This window comes from Ambystoma mexicanum, chromosome 1q (assembly GCF_040938575.1).
Source record: "Ambystoma mexicanum isolate Mex_15411 chromosome 1q, UKY_AmexF1_1, whole genome shotgun sequence".
Lineage (NCBI taxonomy): Eukaryota > Metazoa > Chordata > Amphibia > Caudata > Ambystomatidae > Ambystoma > Ambystoma mexicanum.
The window spans coordinates 1,538,839,303-1,538,863,139 of record NC_090922.1 but is presented as its reverse complement, the minus strand read 5'-3'; the positions used below and the strand labels follow the sequence as shown (position 1 = coordinate 1,538,863,139).

Below are 23,837 nucleotides of genomic sequence, written 5' to 3'. Positions count from 1 at the left end.
GCCCCTGGGGGCTGGGGGTGCAGGGGGACATGCGTTGGTGGGCAGTAGTGCAAGGTGACATGTGGGTTGGCTGGGGGGAATGGGCATGGTGGATGGGCTGCCTACAGGACATGGGTAGGGTAGGCCCCTGTGGTATGGGCTGCCTGTGGGGGCCGTGGAGGGTGTAGAGGGAACACCTGGGAGGACCCACACGTGCAATTCACGTGTGGTGCTCCCCGGGCACCCCTGGAATACACATACCCTGATGGAATTGCGTGTGATACTTCCTGCGCACCCTGAAATACACGTACCCTGCTGATTCTGCGTGTGATACTTCCCGCGCACCCCAGGAATACACGTACCCTGCTGCCATGTACCCTGATGAAATCGTGTGTGATACTTCCCGCGCACCCCTGAAATGCATGTACCCTGCTGTTTTTGCGTGTGATACTTCCCGTGCACCTCTGGAATACACGTGCCCTGATGGAATCGCGTGTGTTACTTCCCACGCACCCCTGATGTACACGTACCCAGGATAATCGCATGTGAAACTTCCCGCGAACCACTGAAATACACGTTCCCCGCTTGGCGTTTGCTGTTTGGCAGCCCTGTGAACTGGTCCAGGTTTAGCGCAGCCCTTTGCGATGAATTTTGAAGGCTTTTCCTTGCGCGAGGGCGTTCTTGGGGGCGTAACTGGCGCTGCTGCAGGGTCGCTGCGCCATTCTGCGCCACGGCTGGTTTCGGAGGCTTAAATCCATTAATACGCTGTGCGATGAAAAGGATTTTTTCGCACGCGGCTGGCGCAGTGTATCGCACGGGGACACTGTGCGCCAGCCGCGTGCGCCACTTTTGTGCGAATTTCTATGAATTACCCTCTAAAGCTTTTGGGGAGATTCAAGCTGCTTAAGGGTTTTAATGTGATGGTGATATTTTAGTGTTGCTATTTTAATGTATATAAGGTTTTTTATTGTTCCAATGTGATTTTATGTGAAGTAGATGCCAAGACCTGGAAACATAAAATAATAATGTATGTATGTTTGAAACTCCATTTGTTGTATAGGCCTTACAAATATCCAATAAATAAAATATAAAGGTTTTTATAAACCATATATACAATAATACATTAAATAAAACTGAAATGGAGACGGTATCCCCACTAATTAAAACAAATGAATCGTCTCTGATCCAGGAACCAGTTTATACAAAAGTGAAGCCAGAAAAAAGAAAATGATTTAACATACAAATGGAGGTACTAGCCATTTATTTTTAATTGTAATAAATAATGACAATTTGTCTACAGCTCAACATTCTTATAATCAGCTTCTCATTCTGTTTATGAATTTAGGGTGGTAGAGTTTAATTTCGACATTTCAGCTTATCCAGGATCAATTTCATTTGGTTAACATAACATTTTTGTTCACTATTCCTTCTTGGAATTTAGAGAGAATGGCTATCGATAGGCCTCATAACATGTCTGCCGGTCCGAAAATAAAGATGCTGGTAGCAATGTACCGGCACCCTTTCCAGACCTGCAGACTACAACTATGCCTGCCAGTGCCGTTGCGCACTTGAAGGCTGACCTCCCGGGCACAACGGCCCCGGTAGGCACCTTTGTTATGAAGCACCAGCAACGTTACTCATGGTGCCGGTACTTCCGAGTCTCCATTCGGGAATGGGTACTAACATTTTCCGGCGCCTGATACCCTGGCCCACCTTGACTTGTAATGTCCCAGTGGCACTGGGTTATCAGGCGCCACAACCAGTGTAAGTCCAGCGGCGACCCGCTTATCGTCAGACTTGTAATGAGCCCCAATATGTCTAAAACCATTTAATTAAGGCAGAAATGTGCCATTTCATTTCCGAATGTACACGTTATATTGCCTCACAGCTCAGTGAAGATTTCCATTTCATATTCCCTTACTATTGTATACACAAAGGTCACTTTTTAAAATAATTTCAATATCATTTAATGCAACACTTCACATCCTCTCCATGCACCCTTCACACTAAGCCAATTTCTTAAAAAACAGTGCTTTAAAAGTGGACATACATCCTACCTTATGAAATAGTTCCCTGGCCTTGGGTCGGCACATGGAGGTACAATACACTAATCATAAGCGTTGCAATAAAGACAGGCAATAGTGTTGGACACTAGCGGGCACCCTGCAATTTGCTGCCAAAGGAGAAACACTGCTTTGTTCAGCTAGAAACGCATTCCAGGTGGGGCATGCGTGCCTTGCACATTCTGACTTCTGGAGTAATGTTGGAGATTCCAGGAAGTGTTCCGCTAGAAGTGCATTCCAGGTGGGCATGCATGCCTTGCACATTCTGACTTCCGGAGCAATGTTGGAGATTCCATGAAATGTTCCACTAGAAGGGCATCCAGGTGGGGCATGCATGTCTTGCACATTCTGACTTCTGGAGTAATGGTGGAGATTCCAGGCAGTGTTCCGCTAGAAGGGCATCCAGGTGGAGGATTAATGTCTTGCACATTCTGACTTCCGGAGTAATGTTGGAGGTTCCAGGCAGTGTTCCGCTAGACGGGCATCCAGGTGTGGCATGCATGTCTTGCACATTCTGACTTTTGGAGTAATGTTGGAGATTCCAGGCAGTGTTCCGCTAGACGGGCATCCAGGTGGGGCAGGCATGCCTTGCACATTCTGACTTCCGGAGCAATGTTGGAGATTCAAGGCAGTATTCCACTAGAAGGGCATCCAGGTGGGGCATGCATGCCTTGCACATTCTGACTTCCGGAGTAATGGTGTAGATTCCAGGCAGTGTTCCGCTAGAAGGGCATCCAGTGGGGCATGCATGCCTTGCACATTCTGACTTCCGGAGTAATGTTGGAGATTCCAGGCAGTGTTCCGCTAGAAGGGCATTCCAGGTGGGGCACGCATGTTTGCAGATTCTGACTGCCTGAGTAATGTTGGAGATCCCAGGCAGTGTTCCGGTAGAAGGGCATTCCAGGTGGGAATGCATGTCTTGCACATTCTGACTTCCGGAGTAATGTTGGAGATTCCAGGTTTCTCCCTTGATGAACATTGCCTTTCCACGTGTATTGGGAAAAGCTTAGTTCAATCAGCCACGTGATAATACATCTTGCACCAATTTTATTAAAGAGGGCTCCACATAATTTGAATTTGGAAAATGTTACTCCATATGTTTTGAGGTTGACATTAAAACTTCTCTCATGGCAGATAATAACATCCTGCATACTGAAGTAGGTCCCACATTTACTACCCTGAAATAGACCCTCACATGCATGTTTGGTGTGGTGCCCATTTAGGTTATTGATCTCATTGATCAGGTGTCTCGCCTGCATGTGTTCTTTGGTGACGAACAAGACTCCACTTCATAATGAAACTCTTACCACATTCAGTGCACTCATGAGGTTTCTCCCCTGTGTGTTTTCGCAGGTGACGAATAAGATCCCCCTTCTGAATAAAGCTCTTACCACATTCAGTGCACTTATGAGGTTTCTCACCTGTATGTGAGAACTGATGGTAAATGAGTCCTTGCTGCTGACAGAACCTTTCCCCACATTCAGTGCACTCATGAGGTTTCTCACCTGTATGTGTTTTCTGGTGCTGATTAAGATGCCCCTTCCGAGCAAACCGTTTCCCACATTCTGGGCACCGATAAGGTTTCTCACCTGTATGTGTTCTCTGGTGCCGAGTAAGCTGTCCCTTCTCAGCAAACCGTTTCCCACATTCAGTGCATTGCTGAGGTTTCTCACCTGAATGTGTTTTCTGGTGACAAATAAGACTTCCCTTATTAATGAAACTCTTACTACATTCTGTACACTTATGAGGTTTCTCGCCTGAATGTGAAAACTGATGGTTAATGAGACCTTGCAGATGATAGAACCTTTCCCCACATTCAGTGCACACATAAGGTTTCTCGCCTGTATGTGTTCTCTGGTGACGAATAAGACTTCCCTTCTGAATAAAGCACTTCCCACATTCCGAACACTGATGAGGTTTCTCACCTGTATGTGAGAACTGATGGTAAATAAGACCTTCCTTTTGAGTGAAAGCTTTCCCACATTCAGTGCACTCATGAGGTTTCTCACCTGTATGCGTTCTCTGGTGGCGAGTAAGAAGTCTCTTCACATGGAAGCTCTTCCCACATTCAGTACACTCATGAGCTTTCTCACCTGTATGTGAGAACTGATGGTAAATAAGACCTTCCTTTTGACTGAAAGCTTTCCCACATTCAGTGCACTCATGAGGTTTCTCACCTGTATGCGTTCTCTGGTGCTGTTTAAGATGCCCCTTCTGAGCAAACCATTTCCCACATTCAGTGCACTCATGAGGTTTCTCACCTGTATGCGTTCTCTGGTGCGGTTTAAGATGCCCCTTCTGAGCAAATCCTTTCCCACATTCAGTGCACTCATGAGGATTCTCACCTGTATGTTTTCTTTGGTGCTGAGTAAGATACCCCTTATCAGCAAACCATTTACCACATTCAGTGCATTGATAAGGTTTTTCACCAGTATGTGTTCTCTGGTGTCGAATAAGATGCCCCTTCTCAGCAAACCTTTCCCCACATTCAGAGCACTGATAAGGTTTCTCGCCTGTATGTGTTCTCTGGTGACGAATAAGACTTCCCTTATTAATGAAACTCTTACCACAGTCAGTACACTGATGAGGTTTCTCACCTGTATGTGTTCTCTGGTGACGAATAAGACTTCCCTTATTAATGAAACTCTTACCACAGTCAGTACACTGATGAGGTTTCTCACCTGTATGTGAGAACTGATGGTAAATAAGACCTCCCTTGTGACTGAAAGCTTTCCCACATTCAGTGCACTCATGAGGTGTCTCACCTGTATGTGTTCTTTGGTGCCGAGTAAGATACCCCTTGTCAGCAAACCATTTCCCACATTCAGTGCATTGATAAGGTTTCTCGCCTGTATGTGTTCTCTGGTGTCGAATAAGATGACGCTTGTCAGCAAACCATTTCCCACATTCAGTGCATTGATAAGGTTTTTCACCTAAATGTGTCCTCTCAGGGGAAATGAGCATATCGTTATTCCCAAATTCAGTGCACTGATAAGGGTTTTCACTGATGTTCTCACATGGGTAATGAGTATATTCATTAGGTGACCCCTTGTCAGACATTCTGTTCATTGGTAAGGTTCATCGCCAGTTTATTCTGTCAGGTTGACTCATTCCACTGAACCTTTTCCCAGATTCACAGTGCAGATGAGCTTTCCCATGTGAAGGTCTTTTCTAGTGACAGAAAGATGTTTCTTCTAGCTGAAGATTTTAAAATATTCAGTGCATGAATACTGTTCGACCATTTATAGGTGTTTTGCTAAATCCCGTAAACTAGTCTCACATTCAGAACGTAGTATATAAAATAGCACTTGTTTGTGTTCTCAGAGGAATAGGCACAAGGAAAAGTCTTGTTTTACTGTTGCTGCTGGATTCTACAAGTGTATTGAATGAATGAAACCCATCCTGTATTCTATAGATTCTCAATCTCAAATCCTGAATACTCTGAAATGAAATTTGGACCACAAACGTGTCTGCTTCTAAGATGATAGGAAATTCCACATTGTATCAATGAAGGTTGGCACTGCATTAGTCCACAGTATTTAACAATCGATCAATTTTTTGTTTTTTGGACATCAATCACCTATTGAAGAAAAAGGAGAAACACATTATTAGTTTCAGCATGTTCACAGTCGCAGGCATCACTAACAGGCAGACTGGTTCTCAGTAGTTACAATATATTAAGGAGCAGTTATATAATTCTTGAAGTACACAAATAGAACATTATTAGCTTCCTGTTTTGGCCTTTTTCTGCTTAGTAATCCACTAGAAATAAACTTCTCTTATTTCCAAATAGTGATTTGGGCATTGATAATCGTGGGTATTCTAGTGTAAATATTGCCTTTTGTTTAATAACAGTAGATTTCAGCTGTTCAGTTATCACTTCCATTGTTTATTAAATAGTTGCAATTTCTAAATATTGCAGTGCTTACATCAAATTCAATGTTCACAGTCATCCTCTGGTTTTCAAATGCGTCAATTCTGCTTATTTCTAAGTCCACAATTGGTCCTTCATACATCTTCTATTCATAATAAAATTGTTACTTTCATTTTAGTCTAGTCTTTAATAATCCTCATCCTCTTTTAGTTTGTTTTTCAAAATTCTTATCCTCAATAATCCTTGACATGTGTTACGCCACCATTTTGGCTTCTAAGAAGGCTATATATGTTACGAATGGAAAGGACATTTTTATGCCAGCGATGTAAAATCGGGAATACACCCACACTTATCAATGCCTGGCTCTCAGTAGAAGGTATGTGCATTACTTGATTACTCACATTGTAACTATTGAGACGTTGAAGTGCCATCTATGTGGGAAAGGCACCCTAATAGCTGTCAGAGTAGTGGTTCTCAAATTATCAAATATAATGAACGTTGCGCCTTAAAACACTGTGTATAGGCACGTTATAAATGCCATATCATCATCATCATCATCATATCAATGCAATAGAGGTGATATGTGATTCATTTTTTATATAGAACTGTTTAGTATCCAAAAAAATGTAAAAACAAATAATACACGCTCAGTGAAGAAAACATTTCATGTGGATATTTTAATCATGAGCATATATTTTTCTACCATTTTATTTCTTTTGTAATGTACATGAAAGCTCGCAATTTCCTGATACAAACAATAAGGGCAGGTGTTTGACACTGGGTCAGCAGACACTAGGTGAGCAGTTTTATCACCAATCAGGCACCTCGTTTGACCAGTCTATTATGTCATTAGTGAAGACCTCCTCATTACCTTCGGGCAAATGCATATTGCACCAAACACACATGTATAACCAACAGCACTACTGAAGAATAAGAGGGCTGAATTGAGATTCAAATAGAAAACACCAGTTTCTTCCCATAATGAAAATAGCAGTACATTCAAACATTGACTTTAAACCCAAATAAACTCCAAACAAATCATTCTCCCCCCGAATTGACAGAATGATCAAGCTTGTATCAGACAGATAGAATTACATGTTTGGCAATGAGGCAAAGTGTTTCTGAGACGCCTCCCCCCAAATCCCAACTATCGTCTCATTTACCTTCCTAATTGTTTATACAAATGCCCTATTGCTATGCACTATAGTTAATTTGCAAAAGGGTGCCACTTGTATTGCCCTGTTCAATATATCACAGGGTAATTTTCAGTAAGGGGGTGGGGGGCTGCAACTCAGCTGTATTGTTAAGGGGTGCAAGTAAATGGTCATATCACTTGGCAGTTCCCCTTAACCCGATACAGGCCCCTTCTTTTTGTGGATTCTGATAATGGGAGCCTAGTTTCATCCTCAAGAAGCCCCTGCACCCTCTGTCGTGTGACCGAGAATTCACTAAATCTTATCCTGTGAAGCACTTTAGTTACATCTCTAGTGGGGCTGTCGCCCCATCACCGTTACTATCCAGGAACTCTGACTCTTGTCATCATTTATTGATTACACAGATTATTCCTGCAGATCTAATGTGGAGAGACACCCCCCCCACCCCACTCTAGGTGAGTTAGCTCAGCATAATCCCTAAGGTCCAGAATCTGAAAGGTAGATAACTCCTATGTCAGCATCTGATGAAAACGTAATGAAGTTTGTTGTGACACATATGCCATCATATGGTGGGATAAGATGTATTATGTGGGAACAATACGCATAGTTGGACACCCAAGGAAGCACAAGCGATCATCCGTCCACCTGCCCGTCAGACAGTCAGTCCTATGGTATTGCCTTTTGATGTGTTTCTAGTAGAGGCAGACTTCATAACAGTATATGAGAGACACTTTTAGAATTCTAGACTGGGGGCCAAACACGAGTTTCAGGAAACCCGATACAATCAATTTTCCTTTTTGAAGCCTTTTCTATTGGCTTTCAAAAAAGTATTTTGTCCTTCATTACGCATGTGCATATGAAGTTGAAGTCAGTGGGCCTAAGGTTCGCGGTACGGGTTAACGGGTGCCGCTAATTGTTGCGGACCCGTTAAACCTGTACTGCGAAATTACGTGGTCCCCTCGCGGGACCCGGTAAGTAACGCCTGGTCAAACCAGGTGTCCTTACCGGGACCCGCGAGGGGAAGAGGGAGCAAAAAACGGGCCGCTTGTAATCGGCCCATTGTTTGATCCCTCTCCCATTCCCATTCAGCCCTATGGGGGCTGAAATTGGAATGGGGAAGGTCCGGGCCCGGGTTCCTGGAGGGAGGAATTACCGGGCCCTCCGAACTCGGAATGGCCCGGTAATTCCCTATTCTGGGAACCCGGACCCGATTTTGGCAGCCCAGTGTCTTACCTGCCATGGCACCCTCTGTCAGACGTGCTCTTGCCCTCATAGTGTAGTCGAGGAATTCTTCTAGCCAATCTACCAAACTGGTTGATGAACTGAACAACCAGAACAGCGGATTGGCGAAAAGATGGAGTACCAACGACGAACCCGGAACAACAGGGAACAGGATACTGCGACAAGATGTATCCCAGGAGCACAGGTGAAGACCCCAGGCAACTGCAAGAAGAGCAATGATAAGAACAATGCAATTCGTAGCAGTACTTGATTAACAAGAACAAAGCCAATCACTAACCTGTTCAGTATAGCGAGACACCGGAAGGCTGTAGAAACCGGGTAAGTAACTTCGAGGCAGTCCAGACACAGAGTACACCAGATGAATAAACAGGAGGAACAAGAGGAAATCCAAAAGGTTCTTAAAAGGTCCAAAATCCACAAACCTAACGCAACGACAAGCGGACGCCTAATTGGTACACCAAGGCAGTCTCCAGTCCGTGTACCGGAGTGTGCAAGAACACTCTAGCAATCCAAAGTCATGAAGTATTCCAAAACAGGCAGCAGAGTCCAAGAAAGGATGCGTGCAACGGCAGAGTCGGAGGTTTGTGAGGGCTCCGCTGTAAACAGGGCGAGTGATTTAGCAATCCAAAACGTTACGTGGTCGAGCAGCCATGCGGACAGCAAAAGTACAAGGGGCAAGGCGAGGCAATTCCAATAGAGGTCTGAAGTCGGCAAGGCCAGAAAGATCAACAGAATGACGGGGATTCCAAAAGCAAGCCGTAGAGCAGTCCAGGTCAACAATGGGAGAGCCAAAGAAACAGGGGAAACAAGGGACAGAAGCAAGAATACTAGGGACAAAGGCAACGCCGTCAGAATACAAGATTCAGAAGCGCCGGTATGATGTAAAGGCGGGCTTAAATAAGCGGTCACATGATGTGTGTAACGCTCCTCAGCGTGCTAGGTGAAACCAGGAAGTACCGGCAGGACATCAACGTTTCCATGCCAACCTCCAAGCTCCTGCCAGCCAAAGTCTTAAAGGAACAGTAACCACGGATCCTTTCCATACACGAGAGTCAGTACACCCACGTTTAGTAACAGCTTTATCCTTATTGCGGCCCAACATGGTTGAATGTTGCCAATACCTGACAGTTTCCTTCCCCAAAGATGCTCCTACCCTCCGAGCCTTCCAAAAACGAGATAACAACACTGGGGCATGAACGTTCTCCGCAGGTTCCCAGGTACGATCCTCCGGACCGTAACCCTTCCAGTCAACATAGTAGAGCCTCTTTCCATTCCACACCTTGGTATCCAAGATCGCTGATACCTCATACTCCACTGCACCCCGTACCCTGACAGGCGGGGGATGAGACGGTAGCCGGGTAGCGGGATGGCATGGTTTAATCAGAGACACTTGAAACACTGGATGAAGTTTCCATGATTGCGGAAGAACCAAGCGCACTACAGCCGGGTTAATGACATGCGATATGGCATAAGGACCAATGAAGCGTGGGAGCAAAGTCTTCTGACCCGGCAAGCGCAAATTACGTGTAGACAACCACACTCTCATGCCTGGTTGATAGACAGGTGCAGGGGAACGATGTCGGTCCGCATAAACCTTGGCCCTTTTTTGAGCAACCATCAGATGCCGTTTCACATTGACATGAGTGTCGGAGATGTCCCTAACACAGGCAAGGGCAGCAGGATTATGTATCGGCAGGTCTGGAACAAGAGGCAAGGAACGCGGATGCTGAACATAAAGGGCAAAGAAAGGAGAAACCTGCGTTGCTGTGTGAAGGGAATTGTTATAGGCAAATTCAGCCAATGACAAAACAGAAACCCAATCTTCCTGGTGCTGAAAAATGAGACATCTTATGTACTGTTCCATAGTGGCATTCAGGCGCTCAGTCTGACCATCCGTCTAAGGATGATAAGCACTAGAAAACCGAGCCTCAATACCCAATGCGGCAGTCAAGGCCCTCCAGAAGCGTGAGGTGAATTGAGGACCACGGTCAGAGATTATAAGAGAAGGTAGACCAAACAACCTGAATGTGTTCCGTAAAAAGAGATCCGCCAGTTTGGGAGCTGTCGGGATCCCCTGACAAGGTACAAATACTGCCATCTTCGTGAAGTAATCAATGACCACCCAAATCGTGTCAAAACATTCCACCACAGGTAGTTCCAAAACAAAATCCATGGAAATGACCAACCAAGGACGATCTGGAAGAGGCATCGGTTGTAAGAGACCAACCGGTTTGCTATGTGAGGATTTGCACTGAGCGCAAACAGAACACGTGGCAATAAACTCAGTAACGTCCTGAAGCCGAGACGGCCACCAACACCACCTTTTCAATAGATCCGCAGTCTTCCTGATACCGGGATGTGCAGCCAACGAGGAATCATGACACCATTGTGTGGCAGTGCGTCGCGTTTCCATATTCGGCAAAAATATCTTACCCTGACTATAGGGCAGTGTATGCACTATTTTCAAACCGTTTTCGGCCACTTCTGGCGGATCGGTTCGAAGCCACTCCTGAAGCCTGCACTTAAGTGACAGACGCAAGGAGCATCCATACACCACCTGGGTGGGTAAGACAGGTGCACCGGCGATGTGAGAGGATTCTGTGGGTCCATGAAGACGAGATAGAGCATCCGCCTTAGAATTCTGCGAACCAGGGTGATAGGAAAGAGTAAAATCAAACATCGAAAAGATTTCATGCCAACGTGCATGACGCGCAGTTGTGCATTTAACTGATTGAAGAGCCAATTGATTTCTATGATCGGTGAATACCTGAACTGGTAATTGGGAACCCAACAAATGATGCCTCCATACCAAAAAGGCATCCCGGATAGACAACAATTCACGCTCTGTGATCGTATAATTCCTTTCATAAGACGTAAGCTTCGGCAATGTTGAGAAAGGCAAAGCAACATCTGATGCATCTGCCTCTACAATGAATGGTTGGGTCGGATTGGGATGTTGGAGTACTGGTGCTGAGGTGAAAGCAGATTTCAGACAGTCAAAGGCATGTTGTGCTTCCTGATTCCAGTGAAAGGAAGTTTTAGAACTCGTCAAGGCCGTAAATGAACACACAATGGCTGAAAAGTCCTGAATAAATCGCCTATAAAAATTAGCAAATCCCAGAAAAGATTGCAACGCCTTCAGATTGTTGGGAACCGGCCAATCAAAAATGGCAGAGACCATGGATCTGCTCATTTGAACTCCTTTGTTGGTGATGTTATAACCTAGGAATTTCACCTCTTGCACATGGAACATGCACTTCTCCAGTTTAGCATAAAATTGGTTGTCACGTAGACGTTGTAGAACCCTGATAACATGAACAACATGAGTGTTGTAGGTGGGAGAATAAATCAGGATGTCATCCAGGTAAACGATCAAATACTGATCCAGCAGATCATGAAATACTTCATTAATAAAATACTGGAAAGTGGCCAGGGCATTACTTAGACCAAACGGCATTACAGTGTATTCATACAGACCGTACTAAGTCTTAAAAGTGGTCTTCCATTCAAATCCATCACATATGAATACCAGGTGATACGCCCCCACGTAAATCCAGTTTAGTGAACATCTTGGCCGAGCCGAGTTGATCGAGCAAAACCGATATTAGGGGAATCGGATATTGATTCCTGACTGTAACAGCATTCAAGGCCCGATAATCAATGCAAGGGCGAAGGTACCCCTCCTTCTTCGGGACAAAGAACCAAGGGGAAGCTGCAGGAGAACGTGAAGGCCGAATGAAGCCCGACTTTAAGGATTTGTCAATATATTCCTTAAGAATGAAGTCTTCTTTAGGTGTTAATGAATCAATCCGGCCCGATGGTATCTTAGCCCCAGGAACCAGTTCTATCGGACAATCATATGGCCTGTGAGGAGGGAGGATTTCTGACCCACCTGCGTCAAACACATCCTGATACTCCGGAGGTAATTGAGTGTTAACAACAGCCCCGATAGTGGAGGCTGAATCCATAAGTGCATAGCTAGGGCTAGAAGATTTCTGACCTGGTGTCAAGCAGAACCGATCACAATGGTCCGAAAAGAAACTCACTTCCCCACAGTGCCAATCCACCACCGGGTTGTTTAGTTTCAACCATGGAAGCCCAAGGATTACTTTTAACTTCGGGGCAGAAATGAGATCAAAAGTGATTTTTTCTGTGTGACCGCATTCCGTCCTCATGACCAATTCTGAAGTACGTTCAGTCACCGGACCAGAAACAAGGGATGAGCCGTCAACCGCATTCACAACCTCTGGGCGGTCTTTGGAAACAACCTGTATGCCCAACTCCCGGGCATAAGCAGTGTCAATATAATTGCCTGTGGCACCGGAATCCAAAACAACTGGAACCACCTGCTTACCAAGAGAGGCGGAAGCAAGGGTAACGGATAAACAGTAAGGAGTAGACATGATGGGGTCACTACGAAAACCACCCGTCAACAGTACCCCTTTTATTGCCGGGCTTTCGCGTTTCCCTGTTTCTTGACAGGGTTCTTTGGACATGAGCGCAATAAATGTTCTGATGATCCACAATAGAAACAAAGACCATTCTTATTGCTGTGTTCCCTGATTTCAGCTGACAAAGGACCTATCAATGCTTCTATTTGCATAGGTTCTGAGGGTCCAGCTACGGGTATTGAAACGGTATTCATAAGTGGAGGAGGTGGTCTCCTTTCCCCCTTTCTCTCTGCTTGTCTAAAATCAATTACTTAATACTAGATCGAGCAACTCAGGAAAGGCAGTAGGGATCACAGGTACTGTGGACAGAGTATCCTTGAGGGAATCAGACAACCCTTTATAGAACAATGATGTTTTCTTTTCATCTGGCCAATTAGTTTCGGCAACCAACTGGTTAAACTTGGCCAATATGCCAAAAGAGGGGTGTTTCCCTGCTGTAACCCCAGCAACTGCAAGTCGGTAGCTTGCGTGGCATACCGCGTATCAAAAACCCGACTCATAGCATCAATCAATGCATCACAATTATACAAGAGATGGCTACCTTCTTCTAGTAGCGGGTTAGCCCATGCTGCTGCCGTGCCACTCAAGTGCGACAATAAAAAGGCCGCCTTTGTGGTAGAATCCGGAAATGAGGCCGTCCTGCACAGAAAGTGCAACCTACACTGATTTAAGAAGGTTCGGTATGTCTTGGGATCCCCTGTAAACCGCTCTGGCGGAGCCAGGGGAAACTGAGCGGTCATGTACACGGGTCCGGAATCATGACTGGCAGGAGGTAATCCAGACCCAGATGCAACCGTGGGGGGAGGACGCCCCCGCACCAGTAGACTGGATTCCTGCCTGCAGCTCATTCATGCGTCTTTCGGTGGCAGCGTGAACGTTGGCCATTTCAGTATGCAATTCAGCCACCATTTGCATGATGGCTGCCAAGGAGTCATTGGCATCCATTATAAAAGGCTTCTGAATATGTCAGACGCACTCTTGCCCTCGTAGTGTAGCCGAGGAATTCTTCTAGCCAATCTACCAAACTGGTTGATGAACAACCAGAACAGCGGATTGGCGAAAAGATGGAGTACCAACGATGAACCCGGGACAACAGGGAACAGGATACTGCGACAAGATGTATCCCAGGAGCACAGGTGAAGACCCCAGGCAACTGCAAGAAGAGCAATGATAAGAACAATGCAATTCGTAGCAGTACTTGATTAACAAGAACAAAACCAATCACTAACCTGTTCAGTATCGCGAGACACCGGAAGGCTGTAGAAACCTGGTAAGTAACTTCGAGGCAGTCCAGACACAAACAGAGTACACCAGATGAATAAACAGGAGGAACAAGAGGAAATCCAAAAGGTTCTTAAAATGTCCGAAATCCACAAACCTAACCCGATGGCACGCGGACGCCTAATTGGTACACCAAGGCAGTCTCTAGTCTGTGTACCGGAGTGTGCAAGAACACTCTAGCAATCCAAAGTCATGAAGTATTCCAAAACAGGCAGCAGAGTCCAAGAAAGGATGCGTGCAACGGCAGAGCCAGAGGTTGGTGAGGGTTCTGCTGTAAACAGGGCGAGTGCTTTAGCAATCCAAAATGTTCCGTGGTCGAGCAGCAATGCGGGCAGCAAAAGTACAAGGGGCAAGGCGAGTCAATTCCAATAGCGGTCCGTGGTCGAGCAGCAATGCGGGCAGCAAAAGTACAAGGGGCAAGGCGAGGCAATTCCAATAGCGGTCCGTGGTCGACAAGGCCAGAAAGATCCACAGAATGATGGGATTCCAAAAGCAAGCCGTAGAGCAGTCCAGGTCAACAATGGGAGAGCCAAAGAAACAGGGGAAACAAGGGACAGAAGCAAGAATACTAGGGACAAAGACAACGCCGTCAAAATGCAAGATTCAGAAGTGCCGGTATGATGTAAAGGCGGGGCTTAAATAAGCGGTCACATGATGTGTGCAATGCTCCTCAGCGTGCTAGGCGAAACCAGGAAGTACCAGCAGGACGCCAATGTTTCCATGCCAACCTCCAAGCTCCCGGCAGCCGAAGTCTTAAAGGAACAGTAACCACGGATCCTTTGCATACACAAGAGTCAGTACACCCACGTTTAGTAACAGCTTTATCCTTATTGCGGCCCAACACGGTTGAATGTTGCCAATACCTGACACCCTCCAGCCAGGACAAACCTGCACTCACAGTCAGCTAAGACTGCTATCAAGAGTACAGATGAAATGTATGAACAAGATGCACAGACAAGCCCTTGTTTACGAGCAGTGGCAGGATCCGAGTGGATCATCCCTAGAAGGCAACCTCCCATGATCTGTTCTCAGTTGCATCATCGCAATTGCCACTACCTTAGGCTGCACATAAGCACTACCTCTTTCAAGCGGTCAAGACCCACACCATTTAACAATCTGGGCCTACCCATATCTGGAGCTTTTCCATCTTGAGTCCCTTTTGAACCGTCATCGACAATCTCCCTAATGGTGATCCATGTATACGGCCACAACGTACCATAATAAGAATGCTGTGTTGTAACTCCACACCCTCCATCCTATTCTCTCCAGACCTGCTTCTGAACTCACAGAATGTAAAAACATTAAAGACTCCATTGTTGTGGTGCTGTATTCAAATGCACCAGCAGCCACACCCCTGCCCTTGAACCAGTTCCCCTGCCAACATAACTAACATAACTAAGTCCATTTATTAACTCAGGTCGGTGGGTTATTCTACGATTAAAAACAAGGGACGCTTCAAGCTGTCATCCATATCATTGCCTTCATTTTCCTCTTCCTAAAATATAACGCATGTTTTTTCCCATTCTGGGAAGGTTCGCCAGATCTATGCACTACTTCTCATGTTGGTGGACCTCTTTCTGCAAGACTGTCCGACACATGAAGCTGAACGCTCTCCCAGAAGTTTGCAAAGTTGAAGTGAATTCTGTCCCTCCTACAAATGCAGAGATCTGATGTGTTATCATTAATAGCATTGATCAGTTCTGTCTCTAGAGTGCCCATGTTGCCAACTGGACAGATTTACTGCCTCATCACGAGTTTGGCAGTAACCCTTAAATGCGGAGGTAACGCAATTCCACCGATTCTAGGTGGTATTACCACCAGCACTAATACCTCCTGCGGTAATAGTGCCAGACATTCCCCATTGGACCCAATGGGGAATGGGAAATTCCTGAATGGGTCCAATGGAGAATGGGGACTATCCGTTCCACCAAACCTGTGATCCGGAGCTAATAGCGCCGGGGGGTTTGGCGGTAGGGCTCATAGCCCTGGCGGTAATACTGCCGGGGTTAGCACCCAACTTGTGATGAGGCCCTTAATATCGTCCTTGAATGCAGTGAGGGAAGGGCAAACTGCTCCTAGCTAAGTGTGGTTCTGCTGTTTACTGTAGCCCAGTCCTCCTTATCAATGCTGAGGTAAACAGGGTCCCTTAGGTGAATTCGTAATCTAGAGCGTCACGCATGTGTGCAGGTTTTTCGCAGATCCATGGCTCCACAAGCTGCTCCCTGGAGTCAACCCTGTGTAAGTTTGGTCTCCTAATGCCAAGCTGTTACCAAGATGAAACCAACATGCTCTAATAGCCATCTACACATGTATGTGCATGGCCCAGGCCCTTTGCCTCCCAGCACCATTAGCACTGTATCTGCCTGCCAGGATATTGTGAATTACCTTGCCAGTGCTTGGTCTAGTGAACCACACCTTCCTGCTGCCTTCACCCATGCCCATCTCTCTGTACTATGGTGCCTGCATGCCATCTTCAATGCTTCTCCAGTTGTGCTGCTTCGGCCCAGTCCCACCACCGTTAAGACGAAACCTGCAGGGAGCCTGACCAACTGGTGGGCGGGAGGACCCTGGGAAGCCCAGTTATTGATTGCTCCCAAGGTCTCTCCTCAACCTCACGGGAGTTCTACTGGTGTTGACATTATACAGACTGATTATTAATTATTCAAAGCCAAACCTTCTCTGTTGGCTCCTTTCAGCTAAAAGAGGTTGAATATTGTATGCAGTTTTTTACTGTTCTGTTGTGCATTTTAGTTACAAGTATGGAAGATATTTAATACAATATTGCTTGTAAGCTTAAAACCCATATTAAATCTGATCATTTTTAAATCCTCTATTTTAATTGTACGTGAAAGACATGAAAGTAATGCCTGTTCTTTCTTGGTGGGCTCAGGTACTCTCTGATTAACTGCACGGGACCCAAAATCTCCTCCTCTCCCATCCGGTGCCTAAAGGGAAGCAGACTTGGAAGATGTGCTTGGTAGTCTAATGCGACCGGTGGTGCACCAAATGTGCTCTGACCTGAATAGAAAGGGTTTGCACATTTCTAAATGAACGCCCCCACCAGGTAGCTTTAATTATATAAAAATGTGTGTCCACTTCCAAGAGCTTTAAAGTGAGTTATCCATCAAGCTTCCTTTTCAAGGCAAGCTCTTTGACACCATGGATGTAGATTTGACCTGCATAGAAAGGTTTTGCACTCATGTTTCTAGTCAAATGTTCTCAACATTATACATAAGAGCAGGCTGGGATTTGGTGACATGCTAGGTCTACCCAAGTGGCCTTCTATCACAGCCTCTTTTAGTGTGCTTCTTACTGCTGAAGGTGCAGTGTGTAAAACAGGAGATTTTAAGTGCTGCCATTATTATACATTCAGGGACTTGGTTTTCCATTTAGGATGCGGAAAATACAGCTACAATATTATTTTGGCTTAACATGTTTCTATAAGAATTATATAGTGTCAGAGATTTTCTATGCCATTTGTGTAATCTCTACAAGACAATATTGTTGGCCTTGCATTAAATAAATACTTACAGATTGGAAGGTAGGTGCTCAAATGTCTAAACTGCAACGAGTGCTAAAATTGCCGCTTCATTAAACTGAGGTATGTGATCCTTAGCAAATAATGTATTCTTGTTGTAACATGCAATCATTGGAGTCCTTCAAACGATTTGGAAAAAAATAATTAATAATGGGAACGATTACATTATTTGGGAACAAAATGGTATCACAACGTTTCTCAGTGATTGGCCACTGAAGATGGTCTATGTTAGGGAGAATTCTCAGAAATGTGCTAATTCCTTAGAGACCAGCACTTTTGCTGGACTCTAGGACTTTTTAATTTTGAACCTGGATGGAGTGAGACCTTTTTCCCACCTCTCATGTATTTTTCTGATGCATAACACTGTGTTTCTTTGTGTTGTTGGAGTCTAACAAACTCCATAGTCATCTCTTTACATTGTGTCACAGTGCAGTGACACAGGGAAGTCTTTCAGATTTCCCAAGGTTCAAATACCTTACTCTTGTATTAACTACTGTTTTCAAGAGCAGTAAAGTGAAACTGAATTAACTTACATTGTAGCTTTCTAGACCCAGCACACACCATTTTACAATGGGGTGCTGGAGGGGTTACTTTGTCTAGTCTCTGATGTAACATTTTTTATGTTACCCTTAACACAATTAATGGCTGGTGGCAGTGGCACTTTTTACTACTGTGTCATGTCTTTACCACTGGTTGTGTTCGCAGCTACAGTAAAGTAGCCATGGGTGCCATTTTTAATAAAATGGCCCTGGTCTTGTTTTTTCGCCATTTCTTGTTATTTTGGTGCTTCATGAGATTTACTCTGCGCGCCAAACCAGGTTAGGTCCCTTTGTTTGTTTTGTCTTTGGTGGGCCTCTGGTTCCAGAGAGTCTGGTGGTGGCAGAAAGTGAGGAAGGTGCCTGAAAATCCCTGTGCTTAGTCTCCTAGGAGACCTGAATGCACTCCTTGGTGATTGGCTGGCTGGCTATCAGGCAAGGACAGCCTCCCTGTGGGGTGACTGACAGCTGGAATGAATGGGAGAAACCTGCATAAAAGGCAAGGCTTTTTGGCTGGAAGGCAGAGTCGACCACTGGACGAAGGAATCGTCCAGTGGTCGACTTGAAGAACTTGAAGAGGACGCCTGCTGCATCTCCTGGACCGTTAGTTTGCCCGGTGAAGTCCTGTCGCTGTGCTGAAGCTCCAAGTTCGCCTCGAAAGAGAAGCCTGCAAAGACGACTTCTCCCTTTGAGTTGATGGGACCAATCAACTCCCAAGTAAGTCACCTGGACATCTGTCTCGGAGTTGGTTGAATTTCCGCAGAGTGCTGCTGGAAACCGTATAGCCATGGAGAGGAACAACAGTTTGTGGCTGTTGCTTTAAGTTGGCCAAGAAACTCCAGGAAGATCCTCCGGACTCCCAAGAAGCAGGACTGACCGAGCCCGAGCCCCCTCAACAGAGTGTGGGAAGGTCCATTTCAACAGCCAGGAACCGCATTGGTGCTATGCTATTTGCAGCAGATGCCAGAAGCTGCAACATCGAACAGCCACTGATTTGAAGTTTTCCGGTTGCGGTCGCCGACCGTTGCGTTGTGGTGCAGGAGTCCACAGAAGTCCTCTCTCTTGTCCCCACAACTGAGGCCCAGGAACAGTGGGATCTGCAGAGCTGCACAGGAACAGAGGTCACAAGCTTTATCTTTTCTTCAACTGTAAAGTCTGAAAGACTTACCTCTCACTGTAGATTTGCTTGTAGCTTCTACTTCACAAATCCACCTGATTGGCGCCCTTCATTTGATTCTTCTTTCTTCTTCAAAGAACTTAAAACATTGTGCAAAGACTTTTACTCGCCTTCAAGAAGTGCTTCAGTACCAAGACTTATGCACGTTGACATTGGCTTAGCCTAGTTCACTGAAAGAGTCTTCTCTCCTTTGTTGTTGTGTCATACATATCCTTCCAGGAAGGGATTAGACTACTCGGCCTTGGGGGGTTCAAAAGTGTTTGCCTTGTTTGATAAGTGCATTTGAGATCTCTTGTTTATTCTGTTGACCCTTTCTTTTTATATACTCTCTGCCTACTGTAGATTTAACAGTAATGCCAACAGCATCCTAGTTTTTTAAGTCACCTGTGGGTGTACGAAGTGTCTGTGTGTCATCCCCAATGGGAATTACTGAATCTAAGGAAGCTCAGAGTGTGGATCTTTTTAGCTGTATTTGAGTGTTGCTTTTATATTGCTCCCTTCTGAAGAAGGCTTGTGTAAATGACTGGTATATAAATTAATAATTGATTTATCAGGAAACCTTGAGTAGCAGTGTTTATTTGAATAATTGTCAATGTGCATCTCCCTGTAATTCCATTACTGCTCACATTGACCCCTCTTGAGATAAGCCTGGCTGCTCGTCCACACTAGCAACCTGTGTAGTTCAGACTTATACCAAAGGTTGAGTCCTATTGCCAGGAGGCTAAGGTTGTTGTAGTGCACCCTAAGGGTACTACCCCAAATCTTTACCTAACAGTCGAGACTTGTATTATTGCTGTACTGGCCTCTCTGTCCAATGCTACTTGATTTGAGAGATATATGACAAATTACCTTCATGATAATATAATAATGTACGTTCTCTTATTCCCTGCACTCCCTCCTTCACAAATGGTTGATGCAGCCTTTATCTGCTGGTGGGAAGTAAAAAGCTGGCTGCAAACTATAGCAGTTACTCTAAAGCCTTGCAAAGTCCTTGAAGCCTTTCACGTGCATCCGTCCATCTTTTCGCATAACCAACCGTCACGTGCAGTTCCACAATGATTTTCCTCTATGCATAGTGCAGTTGTGCAAGTTGTCTTGGGGATGCCTGGGTGGGCCATGTGAAGGAGTGAGAGCAAGGACTAAGAGAACTTGAATCACCAGGAAGATGCGTTTTTATTTCTTTGGTGTCCTGTTCTCCCTCCTTCCAAACGATTAGTACCAGATTAAAAAGCCTTTGAAACTGGGATTTTGGGGGGGGGGGGCATTTACTTAAATTCAAGCAAACAGGTTGCAAAGCACCTACTGGCTAAAATAAGCATATTTTCTTAAGGACGCATCAAACGAGTTGTGCTTGCAATATGTAAGAGGCCGGGCTCTCAAAATCAACTAGCCCACTAGCATTGGCGAGTACCATTTGCATGATACTCGACCTTGCTGGTGAGTAGGGGGATGTTAGAAACTTATTTTTCAATTACTGCAAACACAGTATGTTTGCAGTAAATTACAAATATAGGTTTCACTGTGCATGCTTGAAAGCAAATATGAAGTGTGCTTATGGCATTGGGGCAAGCACATTACTCTTAGGTCGAGTATACAACTACGGTAGAGGAAAGAAGCCGGCAGTGCGTGCATGTGCGTCAGGTTAAACAGAGAAATGTTGTTTCAGAAGTCCATTTACCTTCAAAGCATTGTTGAAGGAAATAACTGTGGTCAGCTATCGGATCTTCTGTGAAGTCGGCGAAAGCATCAAAGGCAGAAAGTCCGCATGGCATTCTTTTGTTTATTTAGCTGTCAGTTACGTGCATTCATTGAACAATGCTGTAAACGGTTTCCAGATAAGCATCTAAGGCAGTAAGTAAGCGCGGCTCTGTATGTTAATAAAGCAGTCAGTAGCACGCGTTTATAGTACAATGCTGAAAACTGCTAGCGCGGTGGAGAGACTTCATTTATTTCAAATACTTTACTCAGAAAAGTCAAGTAATTTAATTCTACAAATAAACAAAATGGAAGCTGCGTAATGCATGCAAGTAAAGGTTACAGTCAGAGGAGGCGCAGCACCGTCACACAGCAAATCCAAGTTGAAAGACTATTAGTTTGAAGAAAAAAAGAAAGTAGATAGAAACAAAACGAAATTTAAAAATATATCAAGAACAGTTTGAGAATTCACAAGCGAGTTAGGTAAGACAAGTTTTTGAAGGAACTCTTCATTCAAAGAAAATAAAGTGGAACAGTAAAGTTTGGAAGAATGAACAGGAGCACATATGGTTGAACTAAAATGCCAAGGCGTAAATTATTTTTCAAAAATTGATTAGCAGATTTTGCTAATTAAATTTTTTTGGATTTTTTTGATTAGCAAATGAACTAATTTGATTAGCAACTTTGTACTAATATTGAATGCTAACAGAATTAGTTGTACCCCAAGTAGAATTAGCAAGAATGCAGAAATGATTTCTATGTTAAAGAGTGTGAGAGATGGTGTTGGAGAGAGCCAGGGTGCAAGAGAAGGGGTGTGTGGGAAGCTGTTAGAGACAGAGTACATGGGCCTCATTACGAGGTATGCCGGTAGCCATGCAGCTATTGACGGCATGGCTGCCGGCAAAACCGCATCCGTGTCCGTGTCCTCGGAATGAAGACTTACCGGACCATTCCGATTTCGGATGGCCCGGTAATTCCTGACTCGAGGACACGGACACGGTTCATCCCCATTCCCATTTCAGCCCCCATAGGGCTGAATGGGAATGGGAGAAGGAGTAAACAACGGGCCATTACGAGATGGCCCGTTGTTTGCTCCATCTTCCCCTCGCGGGACCCGGTATGCACGCCTGGTTTTCCCAGGCGTCCTTAACGTGTCCCGCGAGGGGACCTCGTAATGTGGCGGAACGGGTTGAACGGCGCCGCAGCCTTTTACGGCGCCGTTTAACCCGTTCCGCCAGGGTCGTAATGAGGCCCCATGTGTTTTGTGACTGGGTGCTTGAGAGAAAGCACGCACGGTGCTAGATATGGTGCCTGCATGTGGAGTGCTGGGAGGGTGAACATGAGCCCAGGGAAGATGAAATGTTGAAAATAAGGGTCAGTTCAAAGATACGAAATGTGCAGGGCAGGAGAAAGAGGATGTGAAAGATGGGTGCCTGCATGAGTTACCGGCATGAGGGTGGGAGGCCAGAAGAGAGAGAGGGCATGTGTGGGAGTTAATGTGTGTGTGCATGCCATTTGGGGAAGAGGAAGACAAACAAAAGAAAAGAACAGAACAGGGGGTCTGGTGGGTGTATGGGGGAGTTTGCAGGGAGACGGTAGGGGACGGAAGGGAGGAAAGACCCTGGAATCTCATGAATTTTGATGGGGGAAAGCTTTCACTGATTACTTTTTTTTGTTTTATTTGTTATGCTTGCAGGACTGGGAAGCCGGACACATTGGCAAAAAGAATGCAGGTGAAGCAAAATAACGCACGTTTATGTTGCTTCACCTTTCATTCTTTTTTGCCGACTTTCAATGCTAACGTGCGTTTCTTTTGCTTTCATTCTTTTTGCCCAGGTTAGGGTGGACTCAGCCCCATTGAACCACAGCTATCAGGTTTGCAGGCTGGACAGCTCACCACTGCACTACATAACCTGATGAAAAGCAACTAAGGTGAAATGTCCAAGTTCGGTACTGTAAATTTCAGAGAAAAACTTTGTATTGGTTCTTGAAGTTTACATGTGCACATTTTAACGTGTTAATTTTATGGAAGGCGAATGCCTTTAGTTCTATGCAATTTGGGTGGTTGTGAAAAGGCAATTTAATGAAATATGCATATTTCAATTTGAACTGACTGAGTGTTAGAGAGCAGCCGCTCTCTAACACCCATGAGCAACAGGCTGTGTTATTACGGTAGATGCTGGGTGTTAGAGAGCAGCCGCTCTCTAACACCCATGAGCAACAGGCTGCGTTATTACGGTAGATGCTGGGTGTTAGAGAGCAGCCGCTCTCTAACACCCATGAGCAACAGGCTGCGTTATTACGGTAGATGCTGGGTGTTAGAGAGCAGCCGCTCTCTAACACCCATGAGCAACAGGCTGCGTTATTACGGTAGATGCTGGGTGTTAGAGAGCAGCCGCTCTCTAACACCCATGAGCAACAGGCTGTGTTATTACGGCGGCGGGTGCTGGTGTAAGTGTCTGACGATAATATTTCTCCCGGCCGTTCGGGCGGGAGAAATATTATTCTCAGACACTTGCTAACAGCAGCACCTGCAGTAATAAACACAGCCTGCTGATCGTCAGACACTAACACCAGCACCCAAAAACATTTGCATCAAAAGGGCCAGGCTCCCCCACCCAAACCTCCCCTAGCACTGTGACTCCCTCAGCCTCATTACCCAAGAATGTTGAGCCGGAGTGTGAGAGAGGGCTGAGATCCTCCTCTCACGATGGACGTGATGATGCCTCATCCAGACTGGGCTGATATAACATTGATAAAATGTTTTTAGCCCAGCCCAGGAGCTTCTGCCTCGCCTGCAGTGCACGTTGTGCACAGAGGCAGAACAACTTTAAAGGCACAATCTTT

At 45.3% G+C, this 23,837-nt stretch overlaps 1 protein-coding gene across 1 annotated transcript in view; it reads right to left on the bottom strand.

Annotated features, from left to right (window-relative positions):
• Window positions 1-1,223: 1,223 nt before the first annotated feature.
• LOC138551246 (zinc finger protein 268-like) overlaps window positions 1,224-23,837 on the bottom strand; it is an 84,763-nt gene continuing 62,149 nt past the window's right edge. Inside the window, exon 5 of the mRNA XM_069642470.1 lies at window positions 1,224-5,622. Within this exon, the coding sequence (XP_069498571.1) occupies window positions 3,276-5,111 (1,836 nt within the window). The 5' untranslated portion in view covers window positions 5,112-5,622 and the 3' untranslated portion in view covers window positions 1,224-3,275. The remainder of the gene's footprint in view (window positions 5,623-23,837) is intronic.